The sequence below is a fragment of the Nicotiana sylvestris genome, chromosome 4 (genome assembly GCF_000393655.2).
Source record: "Nicotiana sylvestris chromosome 4, ASM39365v2, whole genome shotgun sequence".
Taxonomy (NCBI): Eukaryota; Viridiplantae; Streptophyta; class Magnoliopsida; order Solanales; family Solanaceae; genus Nicotiana; species Nicotiana sylvestris.
Genome location: NC_091060.1, coordinates 48,726,017 through 48,741,521, shown reverse-complemented (window position 1 = coordinate 48,741,521; position 15,505 = coordinate 48,726,017). Strand labels below are relative to the sequence as shown.

Below are 15,505 nucleotides of genomic sequence, written 5' to 3'. Positions count from 1 at the left end.
TGAATAAAAAATTAAGAAATACTACATTGTACCCCATTTGAAATACAATGCATGTACAACACTGACGAAATACAACTACCAACTATGTCCATATATCGGTAGCTCATTACAAAAATTGGTCAATTTATAAAATATTACTAATATTAGCCAATTAGCTATTTGTAGCAAAAAATTATCAAATTTTTGCTTTCTTTTGAGTGAGTGTTATTAGAATTAAATGTGTACATCTTAAGGAGTTTGAATCTCAGTTTTGAGATGGTTTGGTGAAGTTTTGAGGTGGTTTGAATTGAAAATTCGAAGTAAAAACTGAACATAAAAAAACGATATGTGTATCACACTGTGTATCATTTGTGTATCACATATGTATCATATTTGTATCAATTATGTATCACACTTATATCCATGTATACCTATGCGTGAGACATGTGTGATACATGTGTCGCAGAAGAATTTTTTTTTAACTCGATTTAATTACGAATTTTGATACAAACCCAGTTCAAATCACCTCCAATCTTCCTCAAATTTTGTATATTGACTTATCTATATGTTTTCAATGAATTTCAACTATACCCATTAAAAAAGTTCCTTTTTTTGCTTAGATTTTTGGAATATTGTATTTTTTTATATTTATATTTCATCACCTTATTTGCTACCTCTTCCATGAAATTTCCTTTCCATCTTGCATCTAATGTTGCTAATCACGCTTAAAAATATAGAAGGTGATTTTTGCATGTGATTCTTTCAAAGAAAGAAACTTATTTATTTGGTTTTTTAATTTTTATATGTACTTGGCTAGTTTTGGTAAGTCTATGACTAATGGCTAGAGGTTGGTGAGTTGAGACTTATTTGAAACTTTTGTGTAAGTTTCCCTACAAATTAATACAAAATGTACAAAATGCAGACTTTTTTCCTTGGAGTAATTTGCCTGAAACAAGATCTAAATGCTAAAGAAGTCATAAACTTCGAACTTCATAAATAATGAACAAAGTAAACTTGAAATAATAATGGTCAACTTCATACAAAACTTGACATTCAAAATGCAAAACAAAGTCTACATCTCTTGCACACCAAAACTTAGAGCAAACACTTTTCTAATATAGGAGAAAATAAGAAATAAAAAAAAATTAGTTTGCAACATTTTCTGATAACTTCATCCCAATAAATATTTTCGCTAATATAGTAGTTGAAATAGCACTTGCTGAATTTTTAATCTGTTACAACTTCACACTTTTTTCAACAACCGCGCTTGAAGATGGCTCTTCCTGTGAACAACTTCTTGTTTGAAATTTATTGAAGGCTTCATCATAATATTGGAAAGCTTGGGAGCAACTACCCTCGACTCCAACAATCATATTAACACACTCAAACCAACATTTGTATAATTCCGGCTTCTTACCACAAAATACAATAAACACCATCGATTTGAATTTTTTTTACCTTCAATTGATTTTTCAAATTCGTTGAATGCAGATATGGCCGCATCATGAGATTTGAAAGACTGGAAGATGCTATGTTTAACCCCAATAACCATAGGAGAACACTCACTCCATGCGTAATATATTCCTGGCCTTTTACCAAAAAATACAACATACATTTTTGAAGCACTATTCTTCTTCGACTGCACCAGTGTAGATTCCTTAATCTATTTGCTCATACTTAGAAGAATATAAGAGAGTAAGAGTTGAAGAAACAATCAAGTATTAGATTTGTTCAAATATTAGGGCTTTGAAAAGGGATAAAATATACCTTCGGGTTTTGTGTTCGGCCGTCTAGGGTTGTTTAAATATTAAGGCTTTGAAGACCTTATTATACGAAAGATATACGAAATACACAATCAAGTATATATATATAGTTGAAGAAATATGAAATATATACGCGTGTAGTACAAAAAAAAAGAAGATGAAAGATATGTTTATGGGAAAGAGGGTGTGCATGCTTGATATTTCCATGTATTGGGAAGACAAGCATTCAATGGATAAGAGAGAAACAAGAAGAGAATTTCGAACCCTAACGGGAAGGGCAGTTTTGGCATAGGATTAGCGCAAAAACCCTAATTTGAGTGTGATTTTACATATATAACCTCATTTGGGCCATTGTGGCCAAAAAGAGTGGCAGAAAGGAGTTTTCCTTTTTATTTATTAAGGTAAACAGACTTCCAATTTAAGATATTGGGGAGTGTGTTGGATAATGGTGATCCTAAACAAATTCCTTACCAGGTCATCTCAATGTTACCACGCTCCAACTTCATTAAGATACTTGAAGGGAAACTTTAACACTTTCAAAATGTTTGCACAGGTTTTGACCAAAAATTATTAATGTTGTTCACACTTGCATCCAAAAGGACATCTCACAAGAGTTAAACTTCTGCTCCCTCCATCTCACGACCAAAACATTGAAAGGGAAAGGATTGGAGTGGAATGGATATCAGAGTTCTCGGATTCAAGCCATGGGAATGAAAAAAATACTGATAAAAAGCAGTTCCCCCTTTAATAAGCTTTACACAGTACGAATCCAAATTAGTCGGAACCCCAATGTGGGTATAGAAGACCAAAAAAGATACTTTATTTTCTCAACCTCAATTCGTTCCCTGGTTACAAAAAAGGTACAAAATGAAATACATTAGCAATGGGGCTGCTAATCTTATCACTATCACACACATAAATTATATAGACAAACTCCAAGACATCTAATGAAGAACATATTTATTAAATGAACCCCACAAGTCTACAAAATTTGCCAATTCATCCCCTTCTTTAACAAAACTCATTGATCAGAAAGCATCATATTCTGCCTTCTTAGCCTCAAAATCACAGATCAGTTTGATCCATGAGCAGTATTTTATCCCGATTGAAGGGTACAACAAGCAAAAATACTTGCATGGGCTCTATAAAAGAGTAAGATAGGAATAGGAGAAAAAGAAAAATCCTACAGTTAGAAAAGATTAGGATGAAGAATCAGCTTCATTGCTGCAGGCTCTTAAACAAGAGGATTCCCAGGCCACCAACTGCTAATGTTAAGATGAGAGGTATTCTGACAGGATCCATATCAATTGTATCTCTTTTCTTATTTGTTCTTCCTTGTCGAGACTGTTCACCTAATCTCTCGCGAAGAACGTTGCTAATGTTGTCCAACTGATGCATAACTTGACGTTGTCCACGTGCAATATTTGATATCTGTACCAAAAGGTATTTTTAAGAGACTAAAAGCGAAGAAGTTTAAGATATGTTAGGCAACAAATTGAATGTACAGGAATAAGGAAATATTCATCTGATACTATTTTATTGAAGTATTCATCTACTTTGACATCTAGAAAAAGGTAAGTTCACATTTTCGTCCTTTATTTGTTTGAAAGATAATCTTTTCAATTCAGGTAACCAAAGAACTCTCAAGTCCGCACCCATATATAAGGGACTAAATCTACTACAAACTGAATTGCTTTGGTTGAGCCAATAGGATTCAGCTGAATTGCTTTGGTTGAAAAAACTATGTGCATGTACTACCTTTGATAAAAAGAAAATTACAAGAACACAGGTGCAAAATGTCGCACTAGCATCTCCATATAAAAGAATGCAATAAAACTTCATTTTGCACGGGTGTTTTGAACCAAGAAATGAAAAAGAGCAACAGCCAGAATAAATTCCTAGGGCTTCATATTATCATGTTCAGGCCTTTCTTGCAATCTTGCTGCTGCAATTTCTGACATTCAGCTGTGGTGTGCCAATGCCACCTCAGACATGAAGCTCTCTCCGGCTCTCACATGCAGTCATGCACGAATTGCCGTTTGCCCTTTCTGTTGCGAGGTAATATGATATTTACTTTATGTATATGGTTATCGGTTAGTTACTCATTTTTTGTGTTTTCCATATTGCTATGTTGTTAATGATGTTCTTAATTTCTTCCCTCATTGTCATTTTGGTTAGTGTAAAGGATTAGTATATTTATAAATACATGATCATATAATTACATTGCCTTTACGATCATTTATTAGTAATTTGGTATTGTTTGTTTGTAAATTACATATTCTTCTAATTTTAATTACGTGTATATGTAAAACAGTTATGTGTTTATTAATAAAAGGAAGACTAGAAAAGGATAAATTGCAAAATTTGTTCAATTATTTATCTTAATACTATCCATATTTGACTAGATAAAATTAAGATTTTCAAACTTACCTCTTCCATAAACGCAGACTCCTTTGTAAGGGAAGCAAAAGACGAGGAATTAGGCATGATGGACCCAGTCAAGGAACCATTCTCCAAACCAGATATGAAATAGGAAGTAGGGGCAGATCCATTGCACACTTCAGTTTCTAAAGCCAGAGTTGGTGTGCTTGGAGAAGCTCGTTTGTTTCTTGGAGAAGCCCTTGTGCTGCTTAACTTGGAATTAAGTTCTTCCATTCTAGACGTAAAGCCATCCATCCGGTCATTCAAGGTAGAAATTTGCTCCAATAAATGTGTGACCGCTCCCTTATGGAATAAAGACGATGAAAACTGAGTGTGATGTAAAGAATTTAGTAGTACCTACAAAAGCTAAAGTGCTTTACTGTACCTATAGAAAAAAATAAATTTTTATCATTGCACCTGGTTTAATAATCTTGTTCCCGACTCCGCACTCATGTCATTCCTCCGATAATCAGAACTAACATTTGATAGATTTTTGTCCCTGTTAGTTGAATATGAATGTGACAATCCACTGCCAAAGCACATCAATCACAAATCAATTTGACTTCAAAATCTTTCCCAGGACCATCACAAGTCCAGAGAAAATGAAAGAATCATACCCACTTCAGCTGTTCCCACCTACCCGGCTACCCTCTGCCCCAACATCAAATGGAGATCGGGTAACGTCCATCAATGTTTCTTCTCTTTGAGACCTATGCTCTTTAATTTACTGTCCTGGTTCAACCCTACCTTCCCCAAGGTCTACTGCAGTGCTAACATGTTTGACCAAAATCCAAGAATGATACAAGACCGAACTGACACCAAAATTAAAATGAGAAAAAAACACCATTTTTTCCACAATTTACCAGTTGGCTGTTTCTTCATATTATATCATTTATGCCTTAGTCCCACACTAGTTTGAGTCATCTACATCTTCCTCGTCAACTTACTGCCATCCTTCCCTTTTGTCCGGGCTTGGAAATTTGTCCATTCTGTAACGTATAACCGCCTACACACGGTTATACCAGCCTAGTATGCTCTTGAATGTTTTTGCTTAAGCATTTCATTGAACTATATGTGAATATTGCAAGATATTATAATTTTAAAAATATTTTCTAATAGTAGAAATTTGAGCTCAACAAGAAATATAAAAACGAAGAAGAAATTTGAACACACACCCAAATAAGGGAAACATTATCATATAGTATGAGATTTCGTAGTATTGCTACAAAGAACCCTCTAAACACATTAAAAGCCTACTCGTCAACCCGAGCATGCTATGCCATTTCTGTGGCTACAAAATTATGTCATTAAGGGTAAAATGAGAAGTTTAAAGTTAAATTGTTTCCCAAAGGTGTCATTTTTTTGTAACATACTAAAAGGGTAAAAAGTGTTGCATAAAATGGAATAGGGGAAGTACTAATGTCCTGAGGTACTGCCAGACGATGTATGAGTGATATGATAATGTTAATGTAGAAAATAAATTAACAATCAAAAGGAATAGTGATTAGTGTAATACTCCTATGGTAAAATTGCATCTAACTAACAACCCAATGAATTCCCTCGTTTGCTTATTAAAAGGATAAACTTTCATGTCAGACACCCTACCAGGTGCAAAGAGCAGTTCATTGCAGATAAAATGAAAGAATGACTTACTCATGTACAATAGTAAAAAGCTTAATAAAATGAATATTTTTTGACAAGGTATAAAATGAGTTAATACTTTGAAGATGATATTCTCTTTCAACATAAACTCAATCATTCATAAGGTGCGTAGACATACAATCTCCCATCATCCCATCAAAGCGCAAACATACACTTAATGAGGTTTTATCCTTGTTTCATTAGCTCTCTCATAAAATCACTCCTGCAAGTCATGTCTATGTTCACAGCATTCAGAAGATCGGTCAAGTGCACATATAATTGCTGAAGATACCTCCTGGTCCGCTGCCTCTACTCTCTCTCTCTTTCTCCCACCAACCCCCCCCCCTCCCTCTTAATTTCCAATTTTCTCAAGCAAAATTATATGTGCTTCCTTTAATGAAAGCAGCCCAAAAAACAAATTGCTGAATCAAAAGGTTTACTAGAAGATAACTCTTTAAGCAATAAGAAATTATTGCCCACAGACAGGACATCATTCAGTTTATTGATGAAAGGTATCATTGAATACACAAGTAGACGGTATGGAAGATATGGATTAAGTGCTGCACCTTCTGATATTCTTATTTCTCCATGATACTCTCTCCGCCGAGGCTCGAGAGAGAGTTTCTTTAGGGCTTGCGACAATATCTTCATCTAGGCTAAGCTTTGTTTTCAAGTCATCTGGTAATGCCTGCAATTGTGTATCTGCTTAGGGATAAGAAGTAGGGACAGTGCATCACAAATGCTATGGAAGGTATCATACCATAACCTCATTCACAAGCTTCTCTAGCTGTATTTGCTCAATATATGTACGCGGAGTATATGAGCCTTCCAAACCCAGCTGATCAGCGATACATTTGACAACAACACGATCTCTTCCTTGGACCTAGGAAAAGTTTAATAGAGTTTAGAATATTTGAAGTTTAGATAACATTCTCAGTTATGACTCCAAAGAAACAACATCATTCTAGTTTATCAACTATGAAAAAAGAAAGACTTCTCAACTATATACTCAACCTTCAGCATATGAAAATGAGATTTTCTTCCTTTGCCGGAAGAAAATCTCTGTAATTGGTACTCACTTGAAGTTAAAAAATTGAATATTCTTGTATGAGAAGAGAAAAAATATTAGACTTGTTAAATTTTTTATTTTTTTATGATTTTTTTAATTCTGAACAATTAATAAACAGTCGTTTTTTATAGGTATGATTATGAGGACACTATAACAAATAATAGAAAAAGGTTCCCCGCAGACTCGATGCATTTTTCAAGCCTTCTATAGTTAATGAATAAAATCATTTTGTGGTCAGGTGATTGTTGCTCGGGTATAACTGAATGACTGTATCCACACAATGGAAATCAAATTTGAAGGGACATTTACTCATTTGAATTACACTCTAGTAGCTCCATTGTATTCGAGCATCAAAAGAAACCCCCTCGACAAGACCATAATTTTTGGATGCCATCATAATGAGATGAACAAAGTGAAGAAAATATCTTTACCTGCACATAGTGGCGGTTCAGTTGTTCAAGCCAGTCAATTTTCACACAGACCCTTTCATCAGAAAATACATGGCTGCTTCTTTTGAGGATGGCCGCCATTGTGTATCCCAAAGCCATCAATCCACCAAGAAGACGCACACTAACTTCAAAACTGATTCTTGGTGATATGACAAATGGAGAATCAGTGACCCATTCCTACAATTCAAATCTTATTGAGCAAGCCAATGTGAAGTAAAAGCTTTATGCAGTTGGTAAAATCAGAAGATGAGGAAGCAGCAGCAGAAGATTTGGAGAACCGATCCTCTAAGTAATAACATGGACTCTTTAGTTGGAAAGGAATCGTAGATGCTTCAAAGGAAAGCAGAACATTTTGCTTGTTAAATATAGATGTATTCAGAATCTACAAAACCTGGTGTAATGCTGATTTTAATTTTAATGGTGATGTAATGCTGGAACATGTTTTGGATCCTTACAGATACAATACGATTCATATCCGGCTTCTCTTTCTGTTGTTTCCGCACTGTACTATCTCGGTACAGTGCTTCAGTAATAAAATTACACTTTTACTTAAAGTTGTGCCTGTAGATCCCATAGCATGGAATTCTATCCATCCCAAAGTAGAATGAGCATGAAATGAATGAGACTCATTATCTTCTGAGTTATTCAGCCAAATGACGCTAAAACTTTAGGTTATTGACAGTGAGTGTAATCTAGCTCATTGCCTGTCATTCTTCCAAAAGGATCCATCATTATGAAAAAGGAGCATACCTCAAACATGAGATTGTATTTCCCATCTTTATTTCGCATCCTCAGATATGATTGGCATGTCTCTGGATCTTCACCAGGTGGCAGAAGGTATATGTCATAAATCTGTTCCGTACTCTCAGTGTGTTCTTCAGACAAGACAGACTTGATTAGTTCTGTCTTCAGATTCCTTGATGACTAAAAAGGTGAGGAACAAAGAATAGATCAGTCATTTCTCAGAACTTTAAGATATAATGTTTGGAAGCTATAATCCTCTAAAACAGGGGTTAAAGGAGGTTTTAAAATCAAGTTAGTACTCTTACCTTTAGAATGTAAGTAGGACTCTGGAATCCTGAGAAAGGATTAAATTTGTTGATAATTTTTATGTGTGCAGTTTTGAGATCAGGCTCAATATAAGCCTTGTACATTGGATAAACCTGCAAAAGAAATTGTAGCTGGAGTGTGAGAAGAGATTCAAGTCAAACTTTCTTTGCGTTATGATTTGGAGAAACAGACCGTTTCAGATACTTGATGGATTATTTCTGATGGTTCCTGCCCAGCACGTTGTATGTCACGTAAAACTCTTTTAACGAGATCAAAGTGTACTCCACCATTCACAGATACGCGAAGATCCAGGAAAGGCCGCAACTTTTCGTTCAGAGCATAGATGCCCTCAATAACCACAATGCGGGAGCTAGGGACTTCAAGGGTCCTGAAGGACACCAAATTGTGTAAGCTCAGTTCATACTAATATGCTATATATACAAGATGCATGTTTTCAATATGAGAGAGAAGGGTTGATAATTCATCCAAGAAAATTATAGGAACCAACATCAAAGAACTTTCAATTTTGAGAAAGAAGGTTTGTGGGCAAAGGCATAATGCATTAAACATTTAGCAAGAGCAAGAACAGAAGAGTAATGCTTGACGTTGTAGGTTAATAAAGAATCTACCTCCATTAAGAGTCATGAATAGAAGCACCTAAAATGTAAAGCACAGGGGGAAACAAATAAAGCAAGATTTAACTAGTTGGTAGGATTCACAAAGTGCCAAGCAGAAGAAGTAACAAGGATCCACCTCGTTATTATAAAGCTAACAAAAAATAGTCATGGCACTTTACAACTATTTGCATAAACTCAAACACGAGTATCAAAACGATTATGTAATAAATACTGATACATAGAATTTAAAGATGGTTTATAGCTTGAAGAAGCCATATATAAAGTACCTAAGCCAATGCTGTAACTGGTTGACACGTGCATATCAAGGCAAATATGGTGTCCATGTGACATAGCTGCACTCAAGGTATATTTTTATTCCATGCAACATAAAAAGATAATACATTGATATGCAAAATTTTCTAGAAATGTTTCCTAGATAAGTTTATCAGATAACAAACACTTAATACAGTCCACAGTCCAAAAACAGGTGTACAAACTTGTTTTGGTTTATGTTTAGTACTTTGTACACAAAATGGCTAAATGCACATAAGAACATACACTTTTACATTTAAAAGTAAGGAGCTGGACCTGTATCCTATTCGCGAACTAGATTTGAAATCATATATTGGAATTTCTGCTGGCTTCCCAGTCTTCAGATCATTGATATTTTTCAGCAATGTATCATAGTCTGTTAGGCGTGGGTCTGTTTCAAAAACATGGTAAGACCTGTTAAACATATCATCAACTCTTAAGTTTATTCCAGAAGTATCAGTAGCATAATCTCAGGGTAAATAACAAAGAGAAAATATCTCAGCCCCCCCCCCCCCCCCGCCACACACACACACATATATATATATATGAAATACATATATATGCTACGGATCCAAATAAGCATATTCCTCATTCCACTGGATATCTGAGATTAAGCCAAAGAAATTGGACAATATTCTATGGCACCAACAATAATTACGCAAAAACTTAGTTGATTAAATTCATGAAGAATAAGATGACAGCTGTTTATTCATTAAAAGGGGGGGGAAGTGGAGTCAATGAAATATAAATAATCATGGATTTCCCAAGGAAAAAAGAGCTCCAATGGTATATTTTAGGACGTGAACCTCCTCTACCAAGATTTATAGGGTAGATTTCCTCAGGAATTCAATCATTTGGAGTTCAATTAATCTTACCACTTTGGTGTAATCCTGAAATGTTTAAAGGAAATGATGAAATTCAAAAGTTGTTTCCCTCTTATCAACCAGCTTCTTTTGCACTCTCATTCACCTAATTCTAACCTATACTCAGAGGCATCTCGAAGCACCGTTTGGGAAAAGAAGGTAAATGCATTCTTACCATCAAAGTTTCCATCAACAATTCGACTAGCATCATTGTAGTTATCCATTGAGATAACTGCAACGCTTGGCATAAAGTTCAGTATTTTCTCAGTAAATACAGTCTTTCCGGCACCAGAGGGACCAGCTACTCCTATCATTATCAGTCCATCATTCTTCTGAACCAACAACTGGCATGCTCGGATTACAATGAAGAATCCTTTCTCAAATGACAAATTATCTGGTATTGAGACAATCTCATATCGATCACAATCTTTTCTCTTAACTAGTCGAACCTGGTCCTTTAAGAGACCAGCTCTCCGACTAGTCGATTCAGCATCTGAAGTATCTGTATCCATTAAAAGATAAAACTATGCCAGATTTTCCTCTGAAAATACCAACAAAAAAAAAGGAACAAATCAAAATAAGAATGATAATTTGAAGATACAATGAAATAAATCTTAAATTAGACAGTTTGCAAGCATAGATTAGAAAATATTTCTCATCAAAGATGATTAAGAGACTTAAGCCAACAAAATTGTGTGATTATGATGTATCACAATAGCTGCTGTCCCTCTAAAAGATTACACAAGAATGAAGTTCTCCTTTATTTTCAATTCTTGCGGTTTGCTTGACACAACATAAAACAATCATAGGCTTCTCATTAATTACACATTAACATCACAAACTGATCATCGCATAAATTAGGATACATATCCATACACACCCATGTTGGGTAAGTAACTGTAGCCAGATCCATATAGACAAAATAGTATCATATAGCCCAATATTCTTGAAATATCAAACCACCTTAGTAGCATACTGAGAAAGTACACATAAATCCATAGTCTCCATTGTAAGCATACAGCAATGTGGCCTTAGCACTAGAGCATCAAGCAGTCACTAAACTACGCATCAATATCAAATTAATAAGAGTCGGCTATATGAATCCTTCTGTATCCATTCGGCTATATATCCAGTATTAAGAGTATTTGCTAGACTAATTTTACGCTAGCCGCTAAACTACTGCAACCTCCTCAATATAGTAAGATTCATGATAGCACTAGAGCGTAACGAAAATAAACAGAGAAAACCAAATGTCCAAATATGCAAGAGAAGTGTCATCATGTACAAATTGAGAGAATTTTGCATCAATCATTAGCTTAAGATGTTTTTAATGAAGACAATGATAATGAATCGACTAATGACTAAGTACTTTGATGGAAGGGTTTCAAACGGCTAGTACAAGGCATGCACAATTGCAGCAGTGGACAAACACACAACTTACAATTCTCAAAACCTCTCTTTCTTATTTCGTACAAAGCACTGTATTCCTACTGTTTACTAGTGTACCAAAAGAATAAGGGACAGATAAAGAAGAAGAAGAAAAAGTTTTTAACAGTGATGAGCGTGAGTAAAACTAAGGCTGTAGTCAACTCAAAACACAAAAGAGCTCAATAAGATAAACCTTGTAATCCAAGAGGACTGGATGTAGGCTTACATAACCAATATAAAGATCCTGGTGTCATCTTCTTTTACTGCATTTAAATTTCCTGTCCTTTACTTTCTATTTCGTGCTAGCTTTAGAACTACTTTCTAACTTCTGTCCTGTGCAGAAGGTTTAAACAGACTCAACCGACTAACTTAGTCGACTATTTTTTAAACAGAGCAGAATCCCCCCCCCCCAAACAGAAGTACTGCAAATATCTGCTGTTTCTAGTTTTTAATGCTAGAAGCCCAGCTATCTTCATGAATATAAAGGCATATACCATAAAGGTGGAATTTTTCCCTCTGCAAATATCCTGAAACTAGTTAAAAGCAACTTATTTTAGCCCTTATCGCTCTGAATCTTTATCCTTTCTCACTCATGCTTTTTGTTGGTCAACAATCAACTAAACTTCTGTATACTTCATTACTCATACAGAGAAAGCAGTAATCTGATCCAATAATAGAATAATAAAAGAACTCGTGAAAAAGAAGAATCTTTAAACTAATCATTGATTCACAGACACTTCCAATTCAGACAGAAATATGTAGCAGAAACCTTTACAGCCATCAAAATTACATCTTTTTGCAAACAAAGAATTGCAACTACAATATTTATTCCCACCCCGCAATGATACAAATGTTTTTATGATCACTACATGAACATAACCAATAAACCCAAAAAAAAAAAAAACCAAAAAACCCAAAACAAATTTTTTGTGAAGCTCCTTGGATCCAATATCCAAATCATTGGGTCCCAGTAGTACCAGAGGAAAAAACAACCGACTTTTAACAGTACAAAAACAATCATAAGCTTAAAAACTAGATTGAAATATACCCAGAAAATTAAATGTAGCAAAAAAAGGCAAAACCCCACAAGATATGTGGATCAAAACAAATAAAATTTGGGAGCATAGAGACACTGACCGATGCAAACGTGCAAAGTGGGGTTCTGCAGGAAAATTATAGGAGAAGCATTTGGCCCTTTTTCTTATGATTGCCGGGGATGCATTTATATACGTTTGTCTAATTTTTTACATTTCGTTTTTATTTGTTTTCATCTCGATTTTGGTGAATTTTATTATTACTGAAATAGTAATAAAGAAAGATGATTTTCTGGGATTCATTGGGGAAAGTGGGAATTCCGGAAATCTTGCCACGGAATTACAATTAAATCTCAAGTCAATGGACCCTTGCCCATTTGTATCTTACTAGGACTATTATTATAGTATCTTTTGTTTGTTTCCCACGCGGTATTCGTCATTAGCTGCCCAGGTATTAGAGCCCGACTAAATTCGAATTCGGCACTTTTGTATCTATATTCATTTTGGAGTCACAATTGAAGCTATACCCACTTTTCAAAAAAATTACAAGTCTACCCATTTTACGATCAACTTCAGACTTATCTGGTCTGAAGTTAAAAAATAATAGTCTTAAGTGCAATGCACTTAAGGCCAATTAAGTCTAAAGTGCAAAAATTACATTTAAGATGCACTTAAGGCCAGATAGGTCTAAGGTGAAATTAATATTTTCATGCACTTAAGGTCAGAGAGGTCAGAAGTGAAAAAATTGTACTTCAAATGCACTTAAGGTCATCTGAAGTGCAACCAATGGTTTCATGCACTTAAGGCCAAAATGTCAGAAGTAAAAATTTGTACTTCAGATACACTTAAGGCCAAATAGGTCAGAAGTACAATAAATGGTTTCATGCACTTAAGCCCAAAAGGTCTAAAGTAAAAAAATTGCACTTCAGATGCACTTAAGACCAAATAAGTTTGGAGTACAACCAACGGTTTCATGCACTTAAAGCCAATAAGTCTAAAGTGAAAAAATTACGCTTTAGATGCAATTAAGGCCAAATACGTTCTGAAGTACAACCAAAATTTTCATGTACTTGAGGCCAAATATGCCTGGAGTGTAAATTGCCTAGAAACAGAAATTTGTTAACAACCAATATACGATTTAACACCTAAATCTACACCAAATGAGCTCAAATTTGAAACATAACATCCAGATATCATCAAGAATAAACCGCAATCATCAATTTGTCAAAACAACAATAAATCTAACGAACTCATTTTGCAATTAAGAAAAAGAAGAAGAAGAAGAAACCCTGAGCATAGTAAAAAAAAATGCCACAATAACTCACCACTGTAAAACATCATAAACTACCTTAAAGTATGTTCACAAACATCATATAAAACCATTGTCACCCAAAGAAGAAGAAGAAGAAGAAGAAGAAGAAGGAGGAGGATGAGGAGGAGGAGGAGGAGGAGGCCTAAAGTTGTTTAAAGGTTAGGTACTAGTTAAAAGAATTTTAGAAAGTGGGTAAAGGTTAAATGGGGTGGCCAAATAAGGCACCCGTGCAATTTTTACTCTAGATTCGCGTCGTATAACGCCCATTTAAGCAGAAGCGTTCCCTAACATGATTTTTTCTAGTACCAGGAGTATTATTATTATTCAATAATTTAAATGGTAATATTTAATTTAATTAGTCATTTTTCTTTGTTTAATATTATTGATTTCAATCCGGAGATGTATTCTTGTATCACAGCCCTACCATTTCACCAAGAACTCTTGGTGATCTTTCCTTGAAGAATCACTCGATCATCGAGAATAGCTTCTGCAGGCCTTTTCTCGGTTGAATTAAGGCCTCGAATACTGGGTATTGTGAGTTGGCTCAGCAAGGGATCCCCCATTTCTTCCTGAAAAGGTTTCAGAAGGCTAACATGGAAGACTGGATGAATCTTCCACCAGGCTGGGGTATCCACCCGGTATGCAACTTTCCCAATGCGCTTCTTAATGGACAAGGGTCCAATGTACTTTTGCAAGAGGTGGGGTCATGGACCCCTACAAACAAGTATCGCTTTGGGATTTTCACAAATACATTGTCTCCTACTTGATATTCAACAAAGCGACGATTTTAATTAGCATACTTTTTCATTCGCTTTTGGGTTGACAAGATAGCTCTGCACTATCTTTAAATTTCGTTTCCATCCCTTCGAGAAGCAAGCAGCTCGAGGAGATTTCGACATGTTTGGGGTAGTCATAGTGTGTAGGAGTAATGGTTGCTGTCAGGTAACAATTCAAAAGCACTTTTGTGTGTAGTAGAGCTTTTTTGTGAATTGAAACACGATTGAACAACATCCAGAAGCTTCACGAAATTCTTTTATGATATGGTAACAAAATGGCAGAGGTATTCCTCCAGCATGCCATTGAACCGCTCTATCTGGCTATCAGATTGTGGATGGAAACATGAACTGTGGCTCAACTTGGACCCAGGACACTTAAAGAGCTAAGTCCAAAAGTTGCTAGTGAAGCGAGAGGCGCGACTACTAATGATGTCTTTCGGCAGGCCTCAATATTTGACAATACGAGAGAAGAAGAGGTGAGTTGTATCTTCTGCTGATATATATTTTGGGGCTACTATAAATGTAGCGTATTTAGAAAACCGATCTATCACAATCAAGATAGTTGTAAGATCTCCAACACTGGGCAATTCGATGATGAAATCCTGTGACACGTTTTCCCAAGGTCTTTTTAGAACAGGCAATGGCTCCATCTGCTTGTGTCAGCCGGTCCGACTTGTCTTTCTGTCATACTAGGAAAGTCTTCACATACTGAGCAACATCATCAAACATTTGAGGCTAATAATAAGCACGACGCAACAATGCCATGGTGCGTTCTTTACCTGGATGGCCAG

General features: G+C 35.4%; 1 protein-coding gene across 4 annotated transcripts; it reads right to left on the bottom strand.

Moving 5' to 3' along the window:
• Window positions 1–2,537: 2,537 nt before the first annotated feature.
• Window positions 2,538–12,953, bottom strand: LOC104246782 (inorganic pyrophosphatase TTM2-like). 4 transcript variants are annotated; one of them, XM_009802667.2, is made up of 12 exons: window positions 12,730–12,953; window positions 10,340–10,705; window positions 9,578–9,692; window positions 8,565–8,760; window positions 8,372–8,485; window positions 8,073–8,246; window positions 7,305–7,499; window positions 6,565–6,687; window positions 6,371–6,492; window positions 4,581–4,638; window positions 4,173–4,466; window positions 2,538–3,173 (listed from the first exon to the last, which is right to left on the bottom strand). In XM_009802667.2, exons 2-12 carry the CDS (start codon window positions 10,674–10,676, stop codon window positions 2,961–2,963), a joined length of 1,941 nt encoding a protein of 646 aa, XP_009800969.1. In that variant the 5' UTR covers window positions 10,677–10,705; window positions 12,730–12,953; the 3' UTR covers window positions 2,538–2,960. The 4 variants fall into 4 exon arrangements, with proteins under 4 accessions (XP_009800969.1, XP_009800966.1, XP_070028010.1 ...); XM_009802664.2 differs by having other exon boundaries at window positions 4,581–4,692; window positions 12,730–12,952; XM_070171909.1 differs by lacking the exon at window positions 12,730–12,953 and adding an exon at window positions 12,641–12,658 and having other exon boundaries at window positions 4,581–4,692.
• Between the last annotated feature and the right edge of the window lie 2,552 nt (window positions 12,954–15,505).

Excerpts from the sequence above, each read along its gene's own strand:
- LOC104246782 (XM_009802664.2), bottom strand. The coding sequence starts at position 10,676 with ATGGATACAGATACTTCAGATGCTGAATCGACTAGTCGGAGAGCTGGT. Across the intron at positions 9,693-10,339 it reads TGTTGATGGAAACTTTGATG|ACCCACGCCTAACAGACTAT; the intron begins GTAAGAATGCAT and ends TTTTTGAAACAG. Across the intron at positions 3,174-4,172 it reads AGTCTGCGTTTATGGAAGAG|ATATCAAATATTGCACGTGG; the intron begins GTAAGTTTGAAA and ends CTTTTGGTACAG.